At 46.2% G+C, this 16,019-nt stretch overlaps 1 protein-coding gene across 2 annotated transcripts in view; it reads right to left on the bottom strand.

Moving 5' to 3' along the window:
• LOC119390964 (general transcription factor 3C polypeptide 3) overlaps nt 1-16,019 on the bottom strand; it is a 156,634-nt gene that overhangs the window by 71,608 nt on the left and 69,007 nt on the right. For both annotated transcript variants that reach the window (XM_037658677.2, XM_037658678.2), the window contains exons 9-10: nt 13,511-13,569; nt 5,697-5,797 (exon numbers count right to left, since the gene is read on the bottom strand). In XM_037658677.2, the coding sequence (XP_037514605.1) occupies nt 5,697-5,797; nt 13,511-13,569 (160 nt within the window). The remainder of the gene's footprint in view (nt 1-5,696; nt 5,798-13,510; nt 13,570-16,019) is intronic.

The raw sequence follows: 16,019 nt of genomic DNA, 5'->3' as shown, positions 1-16,019 counted from the left end.
CGTCGTATAATCCGGGCGTCGTATAATCGAAAAACCGAGAATATAGGCAGTGACGGTCATTTTTGCCCCACAACAGCGGGCACATAATGCCTAAGAAAGTCCGCGGCACAAACGTACGCTGCTCCGAGGAACGTAGATTAAATTAATTGAAAAAATGACAACCACGCATTTTATCGGAGGTGTGAACGAACCTTTATTTCTCACCTTTTAAAAAAATCTGTGATTTTCTTCTGAGAGTTTGCCCAGCCACGACGCATCAGCTTTCTTTCGATAGCTGCAACATCTGGCAGCAAGTCGCCGATCTCATCGCGTGCGCAAGCAAACCGCCGAATGTGGTCGACGTAGCACAACACGTCCGCGTAAGTCGGAACGGACACGCTAGCCTCTGCAGCGTCGTCCATCTCTTCCTCGTCGGAAGTTCCCGCAGTGTCGGGACGCACAGTTTCGATAATGTCATCCAGCGACACTTCACTGCACACTGCAACGTCGTCGTCGGCACCAACATAGTCCGCGAAAGATCCAGGCAGCTCCAGGCTGCCGAACTCTGGTTCATCGTCAACAGGCAGTGCAGCTTCACTGGTAGAACAAGCACCACTTCTATTAAAGCCGCAGTGCCTGAAGGAGTTGGCGATAGTTTCTGGCGTGACTGCGTCCCATGCACTAGCAATGTAGTGCATTGCGTCAAGCACAGAAAGTTTCTTATCCAACTGCTTGCGTTCCATGCCCGCCAGCCGACGCTGCACCAGAAACTTCCGATATTTCTGTTTCATGCACTTGATGACGCCAGCGTCAAGTGGCTGCAGCTGGCTAGTGCAATTGGGGGGCAGAAATACAACTTTCACATTTCTCAAATGCGACATATCTGATGGATGGCATGGCGCATTGTCAAGCAGAAGAAGAATCTTTCTGTTCTTAGCCCCCATTTTGGAGTCCAGCTGCTGCAGATATGTAGAAAACATAGCAGCCGTCATCCAGGCTTTCCGGTTGAACGTGTACTGGCACGGCAGCCTTTTCAAATTCTTGAAGCATCGCGGCTTCTCAAACTTGCCGATCACGAGGGCAGGAAGCTTTTCAGAGCCGTCTTCATTAGCGCAAAGCAATACGGTAAGACGCTCTTTGCTTCGCTTACCCCCGTGACAGCTCTCTCCTTTGAATGCCAATGTCTGTTCTGGCTGCATATTATAAAATAATCCAGTTTCGTCTGCGTTGAACACGTCGGACGGTTTGTATTCCCGTATCAATTCCGGCAGCAATGCAGTCCACTTTTCTACAGTGTCGGAGCTGACTGACGCGCTCTCTCCACAGCAGCGGCTGTACACAACTCCACTGCGTTTTTTAAAGCGATCCAACCAGCCATTGGAGGCTTTAAAGTCGTCAATGCCGCAGCGCAATGCAACTGTCTCAGCCTTCTCCTTCAAAATTGCGCCATCCACGGCGATTCCTGAACTGCGGGCCTGACGCAACCACTCAACGAGGGCCTTCTCCATGGCAGCATATTTGCCATCTTTCGCGGCCTTCCTGTTCAGGCCGAACTTTGCCGCATTTAGTAGGATGCTGTCCTTCTTCGCGAGGATCGTTTTCAGCGACGACTCGGGAATGTTCAGGTCGCGGGCAATGCTGGCCTTTGTTGCTCCGTTCCGCTTCTCTGCCTCCTCGATTATGCGAAGCTTTTCTCCGAGCGTCAGCGGTTTTCGGTTCCGCGACATTGCGAGACGCAGCACTCGCAACCAAAAGTTCGAAAGCTTCCTCGCACACCAATGACCGAACACAGAAAATTTTGCACGTGGACACAGCAGCTGCGGCGCAGCACAACCAACCGATGAGGCAAACACGTGAAGGAATGGCTGAATGGCAGCACGGCAGTAGGCCTATTCGATTTGCAAGCTTCGACCAATCGCGAGCGGCTAAACGCCCCAGCCCTCTGGTAGCTAGACAGCGGCGAGTTCCGGTTCCCGCGGCTGTCGCAAACATTGGCTCAACAACGAAATGTAGTGAAAGTTATCGTATACTAGAAAGCGAGCTCGAGATTATCTGCCATGTTATCTGCTCACAACGGTCACTGCGGTCACAACGGTCACGGTCACTACAAAACCACCCAAAAGAAGAGAGAGAGAGAGAAAAAAAAAAGGCGACAACGGAAGTGCGCAGTGCAATGCGACAAAACGAATGCGCTCCGGCTGGCTCCGGCCAACGTTGGCTCTGGCTAGCTATGGCCGACCGCGTGTCGAAAAATTGAAGAGGCCCTGTGGTGGCAGCGCGGATACGAACTCCGTTCCTCGGTTTCCCGACTTTTTTCGCCCGGCCGCGGTGTGTTTGCGTGCCAGCCCGCGTCATCGTAGGTCTTTTTTTTTCTCGGACAGTCCAGCAAAGCGTCGTACGAGGCGGGGCCGGCGTAAAATTGCGTCGTACAATTGAGGTTTTTAATACATTATTTCTATGGGGGTTTTGCCGGGACCAAGCCAATTCGTCGTAAAACGCGGGTCGTCGCAGGACCGGGGGACGTATAATCGAAGTTCCACTGTACTTTAGTTTACTGATAATTCTCTGATTTGCCTTGCTGAAATAAATGCTGCTTTATTTATTATGAGACTCAAACAGTTGCGGGAAGTCGTAGGTAAAATACAGTTATTGTTCACTTTGCAAGAATCTACAGTGTACTAGAATGGGGCAGTGGGCTCACTGCCGTATCCCTGCGCCGCGCCGCCATGGCCCTCTCCGCGTCGACAGCCTGGGCGCCCGCCAGGGGCGCTGCCGCCAGTTTCTCCTGAAAACTTCTCTTGCGGGGTGCGAAGCGCGTCCCCTGGTCGGGGTTACGCTGGTTACGATGTAGTTCCGGGGGGATCAACAAACGCGTAGTTGAAGGCGGTAAGAAGGCCACCACAATGACACATAATATAGACCACAAAAAAAAAAAGAATGGAGGTAGGAGGGGGTCGAGCATTTTATTCTTTTAAGCTGATTCCCCTGCAGCCAGGGGCGTAGCCAAGGGGGGGGGGGGTTGGGGGGGTTCAAACCCCCCCCGAAATTTTTCAGTTTTGCTTGCGTATATAGGCACGCACACATACAAACGCACGCACGAGCATACATAAAGTATGGGTGAACCCCCCCCCCGAAAAAAATTTCTGGCTACGCCCCTGCCTGCAGCGCATGTTCACGCCATTCATTCGTTTGAAGGACCTTTGTCGATCGGCACCACGCGTGCCGCTTTGCTGCACTTACGTATGCTTGTTTTTCTGAAGGATCGGCATTTGTGTCTGTCCGCAAACTGCAACTGTCTCAAAGACGGTCCGCCGCTGCATCTGGACGGAAGGGACGCGCTACAGCCTCCGGCGGTCGTGCACATAGGGCATACAGCGTACGTGCAGAGAAATTGCTGGGGCAGCGTTTGACAACAAAAACAGCTGGACCTAAAGAAGCTAGGAGTGACCGCGTAGTCAAGTGCGGTAACAATAAAATAAAAAAAAATAACAAAACAGGAGGGTGGTGACAGCAAAACCATATTCGTATAGAAAAAGGAGATGTAGAGGGGAGACTGAAGTAGCTGTCATTAGGAAGCGGGAGACCCGTAGGGATTGGGCTCCTTCACATAGAAAACAGCGCTACAAACGGCGGATAAGAGAAAGAAGGACACAGACGGGGTCCGTCTGCCGTTTGTAGCGCTGTTCTTTATGTGAAGTATGTCGTACCAACTCGCCCAAGCAACCACTTTAGATTGGGCTCCTTTTGGGATGCTCCAGTGCCTGTTAGATCAACGTCGTCGTCGGCTGTTTATTGGTCGTGACCATTTCTGCATTGTTAATCATGGCAAGCATTTGCGCATACATAGGCAGGGGTTTGTGTAAATAAAATCAGTTCAGACGTCTATCAGGCCAGGAGGAGGAGCAAATCTGCCTGCTCATTGCCGGGTGTGCGGCTGTTCTCCTGATCTGAAAGGCACGCAAATTATTGGTAAGAAAACCACGCAATTAATACGAACGGGAAGTGATTGAATGAATTACTGTATCTGTCACTATCAAAGAAAGAGATTGCTTATTTTTAAAAAATGTGGTTACTGATGTCATTCTCTCTTATTGTGAATCACACGTGTTTTATGTGCGACGCATGCGCGCTTGGCTTATCAGGGAACGTTATGTGGTTTCATTAAACCTGTTGCTAGTTCTAGCGAGTGTCTTCTCTTCTTGTGTAAGCGTCCGTAAGCTGGTTTTTTCGTTTCTTCAAGTATGTATACCAACAGGCCCAGCAACAGATTCTCCTCAGCTCACATATGCGAATAAAAAAAAAAAAAAAAAGTGAGGCGTTGTTGTGGGGCTCGAAAGGCGAGAGTGAAGTCGCTATGATCGTTACAGTGGCGAAAGGGCATTGAAATCGTATCGATCAGCAGGACAAAAAAAAAAAAAACTTCAACCCCCCAATTACACGCCCTATCTGTTACTGCAGCGGCTACGTGGAGGAGCATTAATCTATGCAATAGCCGCTTAAAACATTGCCCACCCTTCGTAAATCAGTCACAGCGACAGTAACTTATTTCACAACTCACAGAAAAGTTGCATCAAAAGAAGCTCCGTGCATTGCGCACCGTAACTTTGACTTTTCTTGCGCGCAAAACAGCAACGCGCGCTAGCCGCGCCCAGCAATCCGCCGGAAAGTTTCAGGTGACGCTGGGAGCCGCGCCGCCTGTTGGCGGCGACATGAAGTGCGTCACGCTCCGCCGCTCAGTGAGCGCACTACAAACTTCTAGAACACTGTACAAGAATCCTTTCCATTTCTTTCCATTTCTTAGACAGCACCACCTTTTCAGCACGCCCGTTTTCCAAGTAAACATGGCGTCTGTGACGTAGTGGGCCAGTGTGCGGCCGCAAATGTGCTCTTTAGCTCTCCAAGAAAAATATACTCGTATTACGACACGAAAATGTACACTGAACAATATAAATGTCACCCTGTTCGCATTTTTCGTGTATATGTTTTTCTAAACTGAGAGCGAGCAAAACCGAAATCAGCCGCAAGCTGCCGCACTACTTGCGGAGCAACACGAATGTGCGGAAGCCCCGCCTCCGTAGCCTTCGCTCCACTGTCAAGATAAGTTGTCGCCGAGTATACTTCATTGGTAGAAGCCCAGCACAGCCAAGAACTAGAGCATTCTGTTTGTGGCTCCCCAAGAGCTTCGTGGTGGTATATGATGGTAATGACGGGCACTGGTGATGCAATAGTGACACTAATATGCTTCCACAATGCAGCCTTAGTTACCCTTTAGCAAAAGAACCTATGATAGCAACAGAGAATGTTTGGGTAGGCAATGCACACAATCTGCGCTCATTACTATATCATGAGATCTGCATATCATTTAATGGCTAACTTGCAAGAAAACAAGGTTAGATTACATGCTCGAAAGGCTGATGTCGTGCAAAAGTCCGTTAAGCTAAATGTACTAGATGGTTAAGGGGCACAGTCCTAGAGAGAGTTGAGCTAAATGAGCTTTTCCCATGGCCAAGGCCAACAGCCAAAATGGCTTCGTCACTAAGTTGTCAAGAACCACCACCTCTCAGGCTTATTCCCTAGAGAAGAAAACAAAGTTCTATGGTACTAAAGTTCAATGCAGTGAAATGTAATGTCTTCTGTATGTCAGTATTGAACACTACATTCCTCTTGGATTTGAAAGTGAATAAAAAAAAAGAGCAGTCCTACGCCGGCCCACGTACCTCTCAAAGGCCGCCAAGGAGTCTGTGAGCAGTTCCCAATTGAGTTCCTCACATCCTTCAGGCAGTGGCAGCAGTTGCACCCCGCAGTGACTGTGCAGAACCTGCATTCACCAACAGGATAAAATTACCTGCAAGCAAGGCAGACAGTGTCAACTCCTAGATCCTGCAAGGACCTGATGGAACCTGCAGAAATCTTTTTAGGATGAAGCTGTGGGCAAGCAAACACCAGACTGTGTACCTTATGCCTGGTGTTCTTTTTTATTTTGGTTGTTGTGCTTGCATCCATGTTTAGAATGCTTGCCTTTCTGCACCATGAATGCCCAGCAACTTGCACCACTCTCTATCATTGCAGAATTTCACATGTATGTGGTTTCACTCAAGAGTCTAGACTTGCAACAAACTTCAACACGACTCCAAGATGTGGTAGTTGTACAAGAAATATGTCAATCTGAAGTATCCCTTTCCATGCTTAAAAAACTTCAGTGTTGAGGCGCACACTTTGAAGCCTACACAGTGTTGCCACAGGTATATATACTAGATTCGGCGACAACATTTCTTGGCAGTACTGTGGAAGCTACAGAACCGAAATGCATGCTTGCTACTGCGCCAAAAAATAGTACTTAAGTTTACTGATAATTTTCTCATTTGCCTTGCTGAAATAAATGCTGCTTTATTTATTATGAGACTTTAACAGTTGCAGGAAGTCGTAGGTAACATACCGTTATCGTTCACTCTGCAAGAATGCCTTCCTTTTCTTTCCATTTCTTAGCACCACCTTTTCAGCACGCCCGTTTTCCAAAGTAAACATGCCATAATACGTGATGTAGTGGGTCAGTGTGCAGCTGCAAAGGCACTGTTGAGTTCTCCAAGAAAAATATAATCATAATATGACACTAAAATGTACACTTAACAATCAAAATGTTTTTCCCATTCACATTTTTTGTGTATATATTTTTCTAAACACATTAACGATGTGAGTGAGCAAAAGTGAAATCAGCTGCAAGCTGCCGTACTACTTGCGAAGCAACATGAACGTGCGGAAGCCCCACCTCCGTAGCCTTCCCTCCACTGTCAAGATAAGTTGTTGCCAAGTATCGTAGCACATTTTACAGTCAAGCTGTAAATGGCACAACCGGTTCTTTTTGCGGCATCCATGCGTGCCCATCCACGAACAGGAAAAGCCCACATGACCTCCTCCGAGTAAGCGATGACGTCCCATAACAATGCCATCAATTGACTTGAAAAATAAGAAAAAAAATCAGTACACTGTTTATGTTAACAAAAGAGATGTCCACTGGCACTTGCCCTGTTCTTACATTGAGTTCTAGAGTATACCGTCAAGACAGTAACACAATACAATGACCTGCACTATTGCTAGCATGGTCTAAAAAAAACGCACAGCAAATCTGCGATGCTACAGCTGATGCCCTTTACAACAGACTGTAATAATCCAGCAAGGAAGATGTTATCGCATAGTCCATTCTGTATAAAATTGGGCCTGTGGTATGTTGTAACATGATGAAACTTCCCATATACAATTGAATTTCAATCATTCTAAGAACTTTTACCTTTTAAGTCACAAAGTGATGAACAGTTCAAACAGCTTGGCTGGTCTTGGCAAAATTGAATGTGCACTCATACCTTGTTATAATGAAGTTAAAGGCAGAGCTGAAATTACTGTTATTATCCATTACTTTATTATGCATATTATTGCCCTTAGCTGCACTGTTTGCTTAACAAGGCACAATACCTTTAAATATGTAAAGAAGAAGACGGCATTGACGCTCATGGTAATACTATCTACTCCCACATGCGATAAAATTTTATCAAGCAGTAAATGGATCGTAGGCATCTGGCGTGACAGCCTTTGTAATAGCTGCCGCCTGCTCAAGCACGATGTCCTTCGCTTGTGTTTTGCAGGTGGCTCATCCACATTGTCATGAAACTCGCAAAGTGGTGGCGTTCAAAATTGGGCCACCCGGTTCATTCATTCCTCATATTCACATGACATCAGCATTTCACCTTTGAAATATGAATCCGGCCTATCACTCCTTTCTTATCGTTGCCGCATTGCTAGCCTTACCCTTTATGATAAGTTCTTTTATTCTTCTCTCAATCAAGCCCCATATATCACAGCTGCCTCACGCATTTCCCATAACACCAGTCCATCCACTTCAAGTTGCCCACCCGCCATCACGCACCACTACGTTTTCTGCTTCATTATTCCTCAGAGCAGCTTCAGACTGGAACGGCCTGCCCTATGCCACTGTCCCAATTGCCTCATCATCTACCTTCCAGGAATGCCTCCCTGATCATCTGCCATCATCATCTGCCAATCTTCGCTGTTTGTCATTTATATTTGTAAACCCACCCCCAGCCCTTATGTAACACCCCTGAATGGGGGCCTTTAAGGACATAAAACTGAACTGAAACTGAACTGAGCTGATCAGAAACAAGAGCTCAAAAATGTCCATTATGCAAGAGCAGTTTGCAACAACGAAAAACTCAGCGCCAACTTCGTCACTGATGTAGCCCGCTTCGCTGTATGAGCCACACCCACAAGAGGCTGTAAGCAGCTCGTTTTTTATAATGCCCAGCTGCTTTCTTGTGATTTGCCAGGCTTGCACCATGGCAGTGCTTTCATCACCGCAAGTGGCCAGGTACAGCACTAGACCAGAAGTTCTGCATGTGCACATATTTTTCCCTTTGACCTGTTATGGAAATTGAAGCTAGCCAAACACATTTACACTATTGACAGTTACAACCACACTGTTCACGTGTCATTGTTTCGTCTACCTTGTCATTTTACTACAGAGCTAACTTTCAGTAATTACTAGGGGAGTGCGAATATTCGAAATTTCAAACATTTTTCGAATAGTGTTTGCCATTTGATTTGATTTGCACTGGAATTTTACTATTCGAGCCATTCGAACTTCCCAAAGACAAATACAGTCAACGTCCGATTGGAAGTGGTCCCTAGACTTTCAATATGCTTCACCTCATCACACCCCCGTATTGTGGCAAAGCTGCCTTTCAAGCTCCGCTACGGTCACAAATGTATTAAAATACTCAAGAAAACGCTGGTTTCAACATGGAGATGAAAGATGTGGCAGAGGTGGGTGCTCAATTAATGCTGTTTTGGACCTGAAATTTGGGCAGCAAGTCTGAAAAATTGGACAAAATTTCAGATGTTCTTATATATCAACGTCTACGAGGCAGATTTGGAACTCCGGACTTGAAGGGAGCACACCCTTGTCCGCCACATCAGTTGGGCTTGCACAGCAATTGAAAGAGGAGGAGAGGCTGAGGAAATGGCATCTTTGCCTATCACGTGTAAAGTGTTGTCGGCAACACCTTGGTTGCACCAAATCATGTACATAAATATAATTCGGCCTCTACATTGCCTCATTCTTGATAAGACAACTATGAAACACCACCCTGCCAGTGCTTCATCAACCTAGCAAAAAGAAACACGTTCATGTTGCTATCTCGTAAGAATAATGAGAACTAACAGACAATAATGCCAATAATTTTGTTATTCGCACAGCTCTAGTAATCATATATCTTATTATCCCATAAGAACATACTTAGAGATACCCTGCAACTTTTTTCTCTAATTTCACTTCGAAGTATTTGAAAAATGTTTGAGAAATATTAGAAAATTATTCAAAAATTATTCAATTCGATTCGCACTCAATCTTTATTACAGTAGACTCTCATTAAACGGAACCTGAAGGGACCAGGAAGATATGTTCCATTTAACAGGAGTTCCATTTACTGAGAGATGAACAAGGGTGCAGAACACAAGTACGAAACCAATCTTGTCAGAAGCACTTGTTCCATTTAAGCAGCAGTTCCGTTTAAGAGATTTCCATTTACTGAGAGTCTACTGTATTCGAATTCGCTTCGCACCCAAAATTTTGCTATTCACACAACTCTAGTAATTACTAGTAATAACGTACATGATTCAATGGTACTAAAATCTGGAATGTTATTCTCTTCGCAATAAAATGTCATTTTACTAACGCACTAGAGAAACACTAGTTAGAAGAAGTAATAAAGAATCTTCAGTGCACAAATGTTCCTTTTCTTGTGGCACAACTGAGGTGTCCACCAAAAATCGAAGCCTGGCAAGCGAATGAGAAGACGATGCGAACGGGGCCCCATCCAGCTACTGCGTTCTACTCTTGAAGGCGAAGCTCAATCATCCTCCAAGTTCTTTTTAGTGTCTTCTGGACTGTGGTTAAGCCCAAAAGTGAAAAGAAAACGAAAGAAGGTGCATACGGCTTGTGCGCAATAGCTGATCGAAACTCAGCATATCTCTACCGAAAAAGTAGTAGTACTAGGAAGCAGTATAGAAAATGTACAATATCTTCAAGAAATACAAAGGACTCTCTATGTATGAAACCCCAAGGAAATGGGCACCATTCATCAAAGTTCCCTTTACTGAGAGACGAATTGGAGACAAGGTGCTTTCTTAAAATCCAGTTAGTACACCAAGCGTAGGATCAATATTTTGTATAACATAATGACATCAAATAGCAGAAATAAGTTACAACAAATAGTTAGTCATTGACTCACACATCACTGAGAGCAAGTGACTAGCACTGCATCAATTGGTGCAAAATCACTTCTGGCCCTCCTCATCATAACACCAAGCACTGCTTGAGATTCTCAAGCTTTGCCAACTGCAGCCTCGTTCATTCCACAAATGTCCTGCATTTTTTTTTGCTCAAAGGATCCTTGCACTCCTTGAGATGCCATCCATTGCAGCAAGCACCGCTTTTGTGATGCCACTACTTTATACCGTATTTACTCGAATCTAACGCGCACCTTTTTTCCGGAAAAACGAGTCCAAAAATCGCATGCGCGTTAGAATCGAGTACCAAAAAAAAAAAGAAACTCGGTTATCGTATTGCCATCGACATTTCAAAATGGCCGCCTCCTACGCGCCTTTACAGTGGCTAGAATACTAGAAGTGTGATCACCGCCAAGCGGCTGCAATGGGAGGTAGTGACGCCGCCTTGCGATGTTTCCGCTAGGTGGCGCGCGCTGTCGTATACACGTCAGGCTCTCAGGCTGCGCACGTTGTTCAATGCTGGAACTCGCCGGTTAGACGTGATCCTTTTGCCTGTTTACGCTGTTCTTTCGTGCTATATTTGCTGGTCGTGTTTACGTTATGTCTTTTACGGAGTGTGTGCCATGAGCAGACGTCAGAGCCACTGTTTTGTGCCCAGATGCTCAACTGGGTACAAATCGTGCAAGCAGAAGCTTTCATTGTTTGGAGTCCCGAAAGACGACCATTTGTTCCAGCAGTGGCAGCGTAATATACCAAGAGCAGACGAGCCTTTGGAAAAGAATGCTGCCGTTCCAATCCCCGAGATCCAATTGAAAAGCTATTCGGGATGATTCGTCAGTTATCCGGGTGCAATGATCATCCCACATCGACCCAGTTCCTTACTGCCGTGAATTCCCTTAGCTTTTGCAATTTGGTAAAAGCACCAGACACGGGCAACTGTGCAGGTGACACACTTACGTCATTAGTTGGAACTGATGAAGTGGCCATCCATGTTGACAATTTACTGGACACTGGAAACCTGGACGAAGATTCAAGTGTACTACAGGCATCGACTCTCCTTTCTGACCATGTGTATCCTGTGCAAGTCAGTGACGGAAGACTGGTGTACTATTTGGCCGGCTATGTGGCACGGAGGAAACTTATGGCAACGAAATGCCAGGACTGTTTTGAGCAGGTGCTCAAATCCCACGAGAACGCAGATATGGATCTTGCGTCATTCACAGCATTCTGTGATGTTGGAGGGCTTTTGTACCTGTCACCTGAACTATTTTCGTTTGTGGAGGCACTGGAGGACACACTCACATTGTGGTTCAGTTATAATAAGCTCTAAAGGGACACTATCGTTGAACTTCTTAACTCAATGCAGATCGTACCATCCGTATAGTGTGCGACTCACACAAGCAAGATCTGACGAGCAACATAATCAAGTTTTTTGTTCTCACACGGCTTCACTTCTTCACGAAACTCTAAACAAACAGAGAAGTTCTGCAAGAGAAAGATCAAAGCACTTCAAGTTTCGAAGGGCGATGTTATGTGCATCACCCTGTCATGTGCTAGCTTTCTTCCCTACTTTGATTCCCCCAACTTTAAATAAATTGTGTAAGAAGAGTAAAATGCTCTCCGATCCACTGTGAATACGCAAGAATACTTAAGTTCTTGAAAACTATCTCATGCAAAATAGATATACTGTATAACAACATGAAAAAAATTGATATCAATATCATAGTAGTGCTTCTTGAGGTTGCTTATAACCTTGTGAAATGGCAATCCCCCCAAAATGATAATGAGTTACATTTCTCAGCATCAAGGAACGATCGCAAGCAGTGGCAAGCTCAGCTGGCCGCGATGTATGCGAACGATGTAAAGCTTCACTTATGATACTGTGCGTACGGTCATACCATACGATGATAATGTTTGATAATATCTGCCGCAAATTTCATTTCTTTATGAGGCACTTACGCCCTGCATTATAGTAGAGACACTAATAAAAATTTACGGCGCAAACAAAACCATATCCGCCACAAATCAGCCTTGACATGGCAGCTTCGCTGCAGCGAGCCGAGCGAGCGACGTGTAAGCTACAACCAGCGCCACCTAGACAGCGCCGGTCGAGGCATCGGTGGAGAGCGTCAGCGCAGGCGGCGCGGTCTTCACACTTCCCTATTCTAGCCACTGTAGCGCCTTGGCCATTTCTGCCATTTTTTCAGTTCGTACGTGTGCTGAGGAGATTGTCATCCCGTTCTGCGTTCGCATCGACGGGTTGGAAGTGCCGACTCCAAATACTCGACGAGTGTACCACAATGCCGCATTTAAAAGAATAGTTATTACATGTGCAGAGAGACGGACGGAAATCGGGCCGCATCGCGGTCGTTCGGATATAGTTCGGAGTTCCCGAAACGTGCGTGCGAGACTGGCGCAAACAGAAGCAGAAGATTTTTTACAGCAAAGTTTCACGAAAAGGTTTCAGTGGACCAAAGCAGGGCCGGTTTCCCGAAATCGAAGAGTGTTGACAGCGACAAGGAGTTGTCCGACAGCGACGAGGACTGATCCATTACACTACTCGTATCGCCGCCGTAGTGGTGACAGTTTTAGCGGCAAGGCCCGCTTTTTGACTTTGTGTTTTACTTTTTTGAAAGTTCAGTTCTTTTAAAACCCAAATACTTGTTCTTCTGAATGTGCGAAGTTTGACTCCTACGGACTTTTTTTGTTCTTTTCCCTCACGAAAAATGGGTGCGCGTTACAATCGATGTATTACTTTTTTTTATTTTGGTCGTGGAAAACGGGTGCGCGTTACAATCGAGGGCGCGGTAGAATCGAGTAAATACGGTAATTCATTCACGACTTTCACGCTTGTCATGGGCGCATCGTGAGCCCCGCGATGGATCAACCCCAGCCTACAGAAGAAACTCGGAGAACCACTGTAGACCGCAGTGCCACTGATCGTGCGGCTCAACTGCACTGTTTAATTTCGTTTTTAGTGATGCCCATAGTCGCAAAACCAATAGCTCCACATTAGATTCAGTGGTGCATGAATACAAAACCAACTAAACACGAGGATGGTGCTTCATTTATTGATATTCCACTGTACTAGAAAAATTGTTGTTTTTCTGAAGGCTTAAAAAAATTCAAAAACTTTCAATCACTATCCTAATTCACAAAAGATGTGACAGTAGCCATGGCAACATTGTACTAACACATCACTGCTGTGCTCAACTAGAGAACATGGTCGACTCACCATCAATGCAGCTGAGAACATCTTCTGGGCAAGCTGCAGCTCCAGCAGCATGTTGATGTCTGCACAGAGTTAGAAATGAACAGAAAAAAGATGGCTGATCCCTCTGTCATAGGAAATGGTATAACACGAAAGTGAAACGTGTCATCACAGAAGTAGTTGATTGTTCATAGAGCATTGGTATATGAGAGCTTGCACAATGTCTACTCTTGTCTGGCATATATAGCACCGCTTTATGTGAACGCACTCACGTTGACGCCTAGCGGCACATCTCCATACCAACGACTAATGCCCATGATCATGACTTAACCCTTTGCGGTAGCTGAAGTTCTTCACATATACGGGGACACCGCATATGGTGAATCCTACGCAAATATGGCATCGACAAGCACATAGTAAACACCGATACTCGATCTGCACTCCTTCAAAGCGCCGTGAAACGCGAAGAGAAACGCTACGCGCATCGTGTCTTCCCTCTAGCCTGGCCGTAATTCTCACAGGGCGAGCGGGGAACGCGGTGTGACAGCCAGGCGAGCGTTGGAGAGCAATTTTCTGACATGGATGGATACTACGAGTGAGGCTTGGCTAACGCCACCACCTCGCGGTGTGTTAAAGCATTGACGAAATTACACTTTATTGGAAACACGCCGAATGAGACGGTTGTAGCAACAGCGCGTTTCTTCTTTTTTTTTTTGAGCATGGTGGCACACATGTCACCGTCCCGTTATAAAGGGGACGCTCATAGCATCCATCCATTCATCCAAGGGCACTGAGAGGAAAGTGTGAAAGATAAAAGGCGCGTTCATGTAGCCTCCATTATGTGTTTGGCGGTAGCTCAGTGGGCTAAACGTCCGCCAGCCATCGTCGCGGACCGAGAGGTCATGGGTTCGACTCCTATCAGCAGAACGTTTTCTTAATAGTTTTTTTTTTCTTTGCCATTTCATGGCATTCATTTTGCTGACGTATTTCCGTGACAGAAATACGTCATAAAACTCTTGGTGGACCAACACATAAAACACTTTCGTGTTAAAAAATGAGCAGCAGTGTTCACAACGAAAGCATCACAACTAATACACCATGTCAATCATACCATTCACTTCTCACAAGATAATCTTGATGGGACCGGCAAAAGTGATGAGACTGTCTGGCGGATGAAAATAAAAGAAAAGGATTAAGGATGTCCGAACACACCCCTGATTCGCTTATTCAATTCTAATGTTTTTTATGCACGGATACCAGTATTACTGCCGTGTCAAGCCGATCGTTTCTAATTGTGTGCAGCACATCGCCAACAAAGCTGACGCTGTCGCTTTACTGTTGCTATATCGTACGCACGCATTTATCATGAAAGGGTTCGTGATGCGCACTTAGTTCCTGACCGCACACGGGCGCGGCAATGGCGAGCTGGTTTCGTCCGCGAAGGCAACGCGTCTACGGGGCGCTTGGCGGTCTCGCACAAAAAAAAAGGCAGCAGGAATAATGGCGGCGCGGCGCATTTGGGTTCTCGCCTATTAAATGCGTGCAGTACGCATGCAACTGCGCTAGGCCACGTGCACTACTGCGCAGTTAACTGAAGATGCTTATCGTAAGGGTTGTCAGCGATTAAGCCGTACTGGCGCTTTTGCCAGCTGTTGCCATCATGCCTCTGTGCATTTCCGATGCTTATCCGTAACATCGCCGCACGGCGCCGGGATAGCGGCCCCTTTGAATTTCTGGTCTGCTTCACCCCATAACGCTTTGGCATTGCGGCAAAGCTGACTTTCGGACTCTGCTACTGTCTCAAACAGATCGACTGGCGAAAGCGCTGGTTCGAACCTAAGAGATAATAGACGCGGCAGAGGTGGGGGCTTCAAATAATGCCTTTCAGACCTTCAATTTGGGCAGAAAGTCCGAAAAATCGGACGCGGAATAGCTTCAGCGTCCGAAATTTTGGACGTTCTAATACAGTGAAGTTTATGGGGCTGGTGATGGTGCCGCGAAAGCGTCCGAATTTTCGAGCATGTCCGGAAAATCGGGCGTCCGAAAAATCGGAAGTTGACTGGAATAATAACTGTTGGGGTTTTACGTCCCAAAACTCTGATATGATTATGAGGGACGCCGTAGTGGAGGGCCCCAGAAATTTTGACCATCTGGTGTTGTTTAACATGCACCTAAATCTAAATACACATGTCTAGCAATTTGCCCCAATCAAAATGTGGTCCCCGCAGCCAGGATTCGATCCCGCGACCTTTGGGTCAGCAGTCGAGCACCATAACCACCAGAACACCGTGGCGAATACAGTATAACCTCGTTGATACGTTCCTGCTTAGTACGATTTCCCGTCTCCTAAGCTCACAATCGCGAAAACAAAAACTAAACCAATAGAGCTGTGTGTAATACGTTCCAGTTAATACGTTCCCAGAAAATACGATTATTCAGCAGCAACGTTTAACACCACGGGAAAGTGCGGTCACATGATACGTTATGCAGCCAGAAACTCTCATTCAGGTGTGCAAAAAGGGCCCTCTTGTGT

The sequence above is a fragment of the Rhipicephalus sanguineus genome, chromosome 4 (genome assembly GCF_013339695.2).
Source record: "Rhipicephalus sanguineus isolate Rsan-2018 chromosome 4, BIME_Rsan_1.4, whole genome shotgun sequence".
NCBI classification, from domain to species: Eukaryota; Metazoa; Arthropoda; class Arachnida; order Ixodida; family Ixodidae; genus Rhipicephalus; species Rhipicephalus sanguineus.
This window is presented reverse-complemented; position numbering and strand designations above follow the sequence as displayed.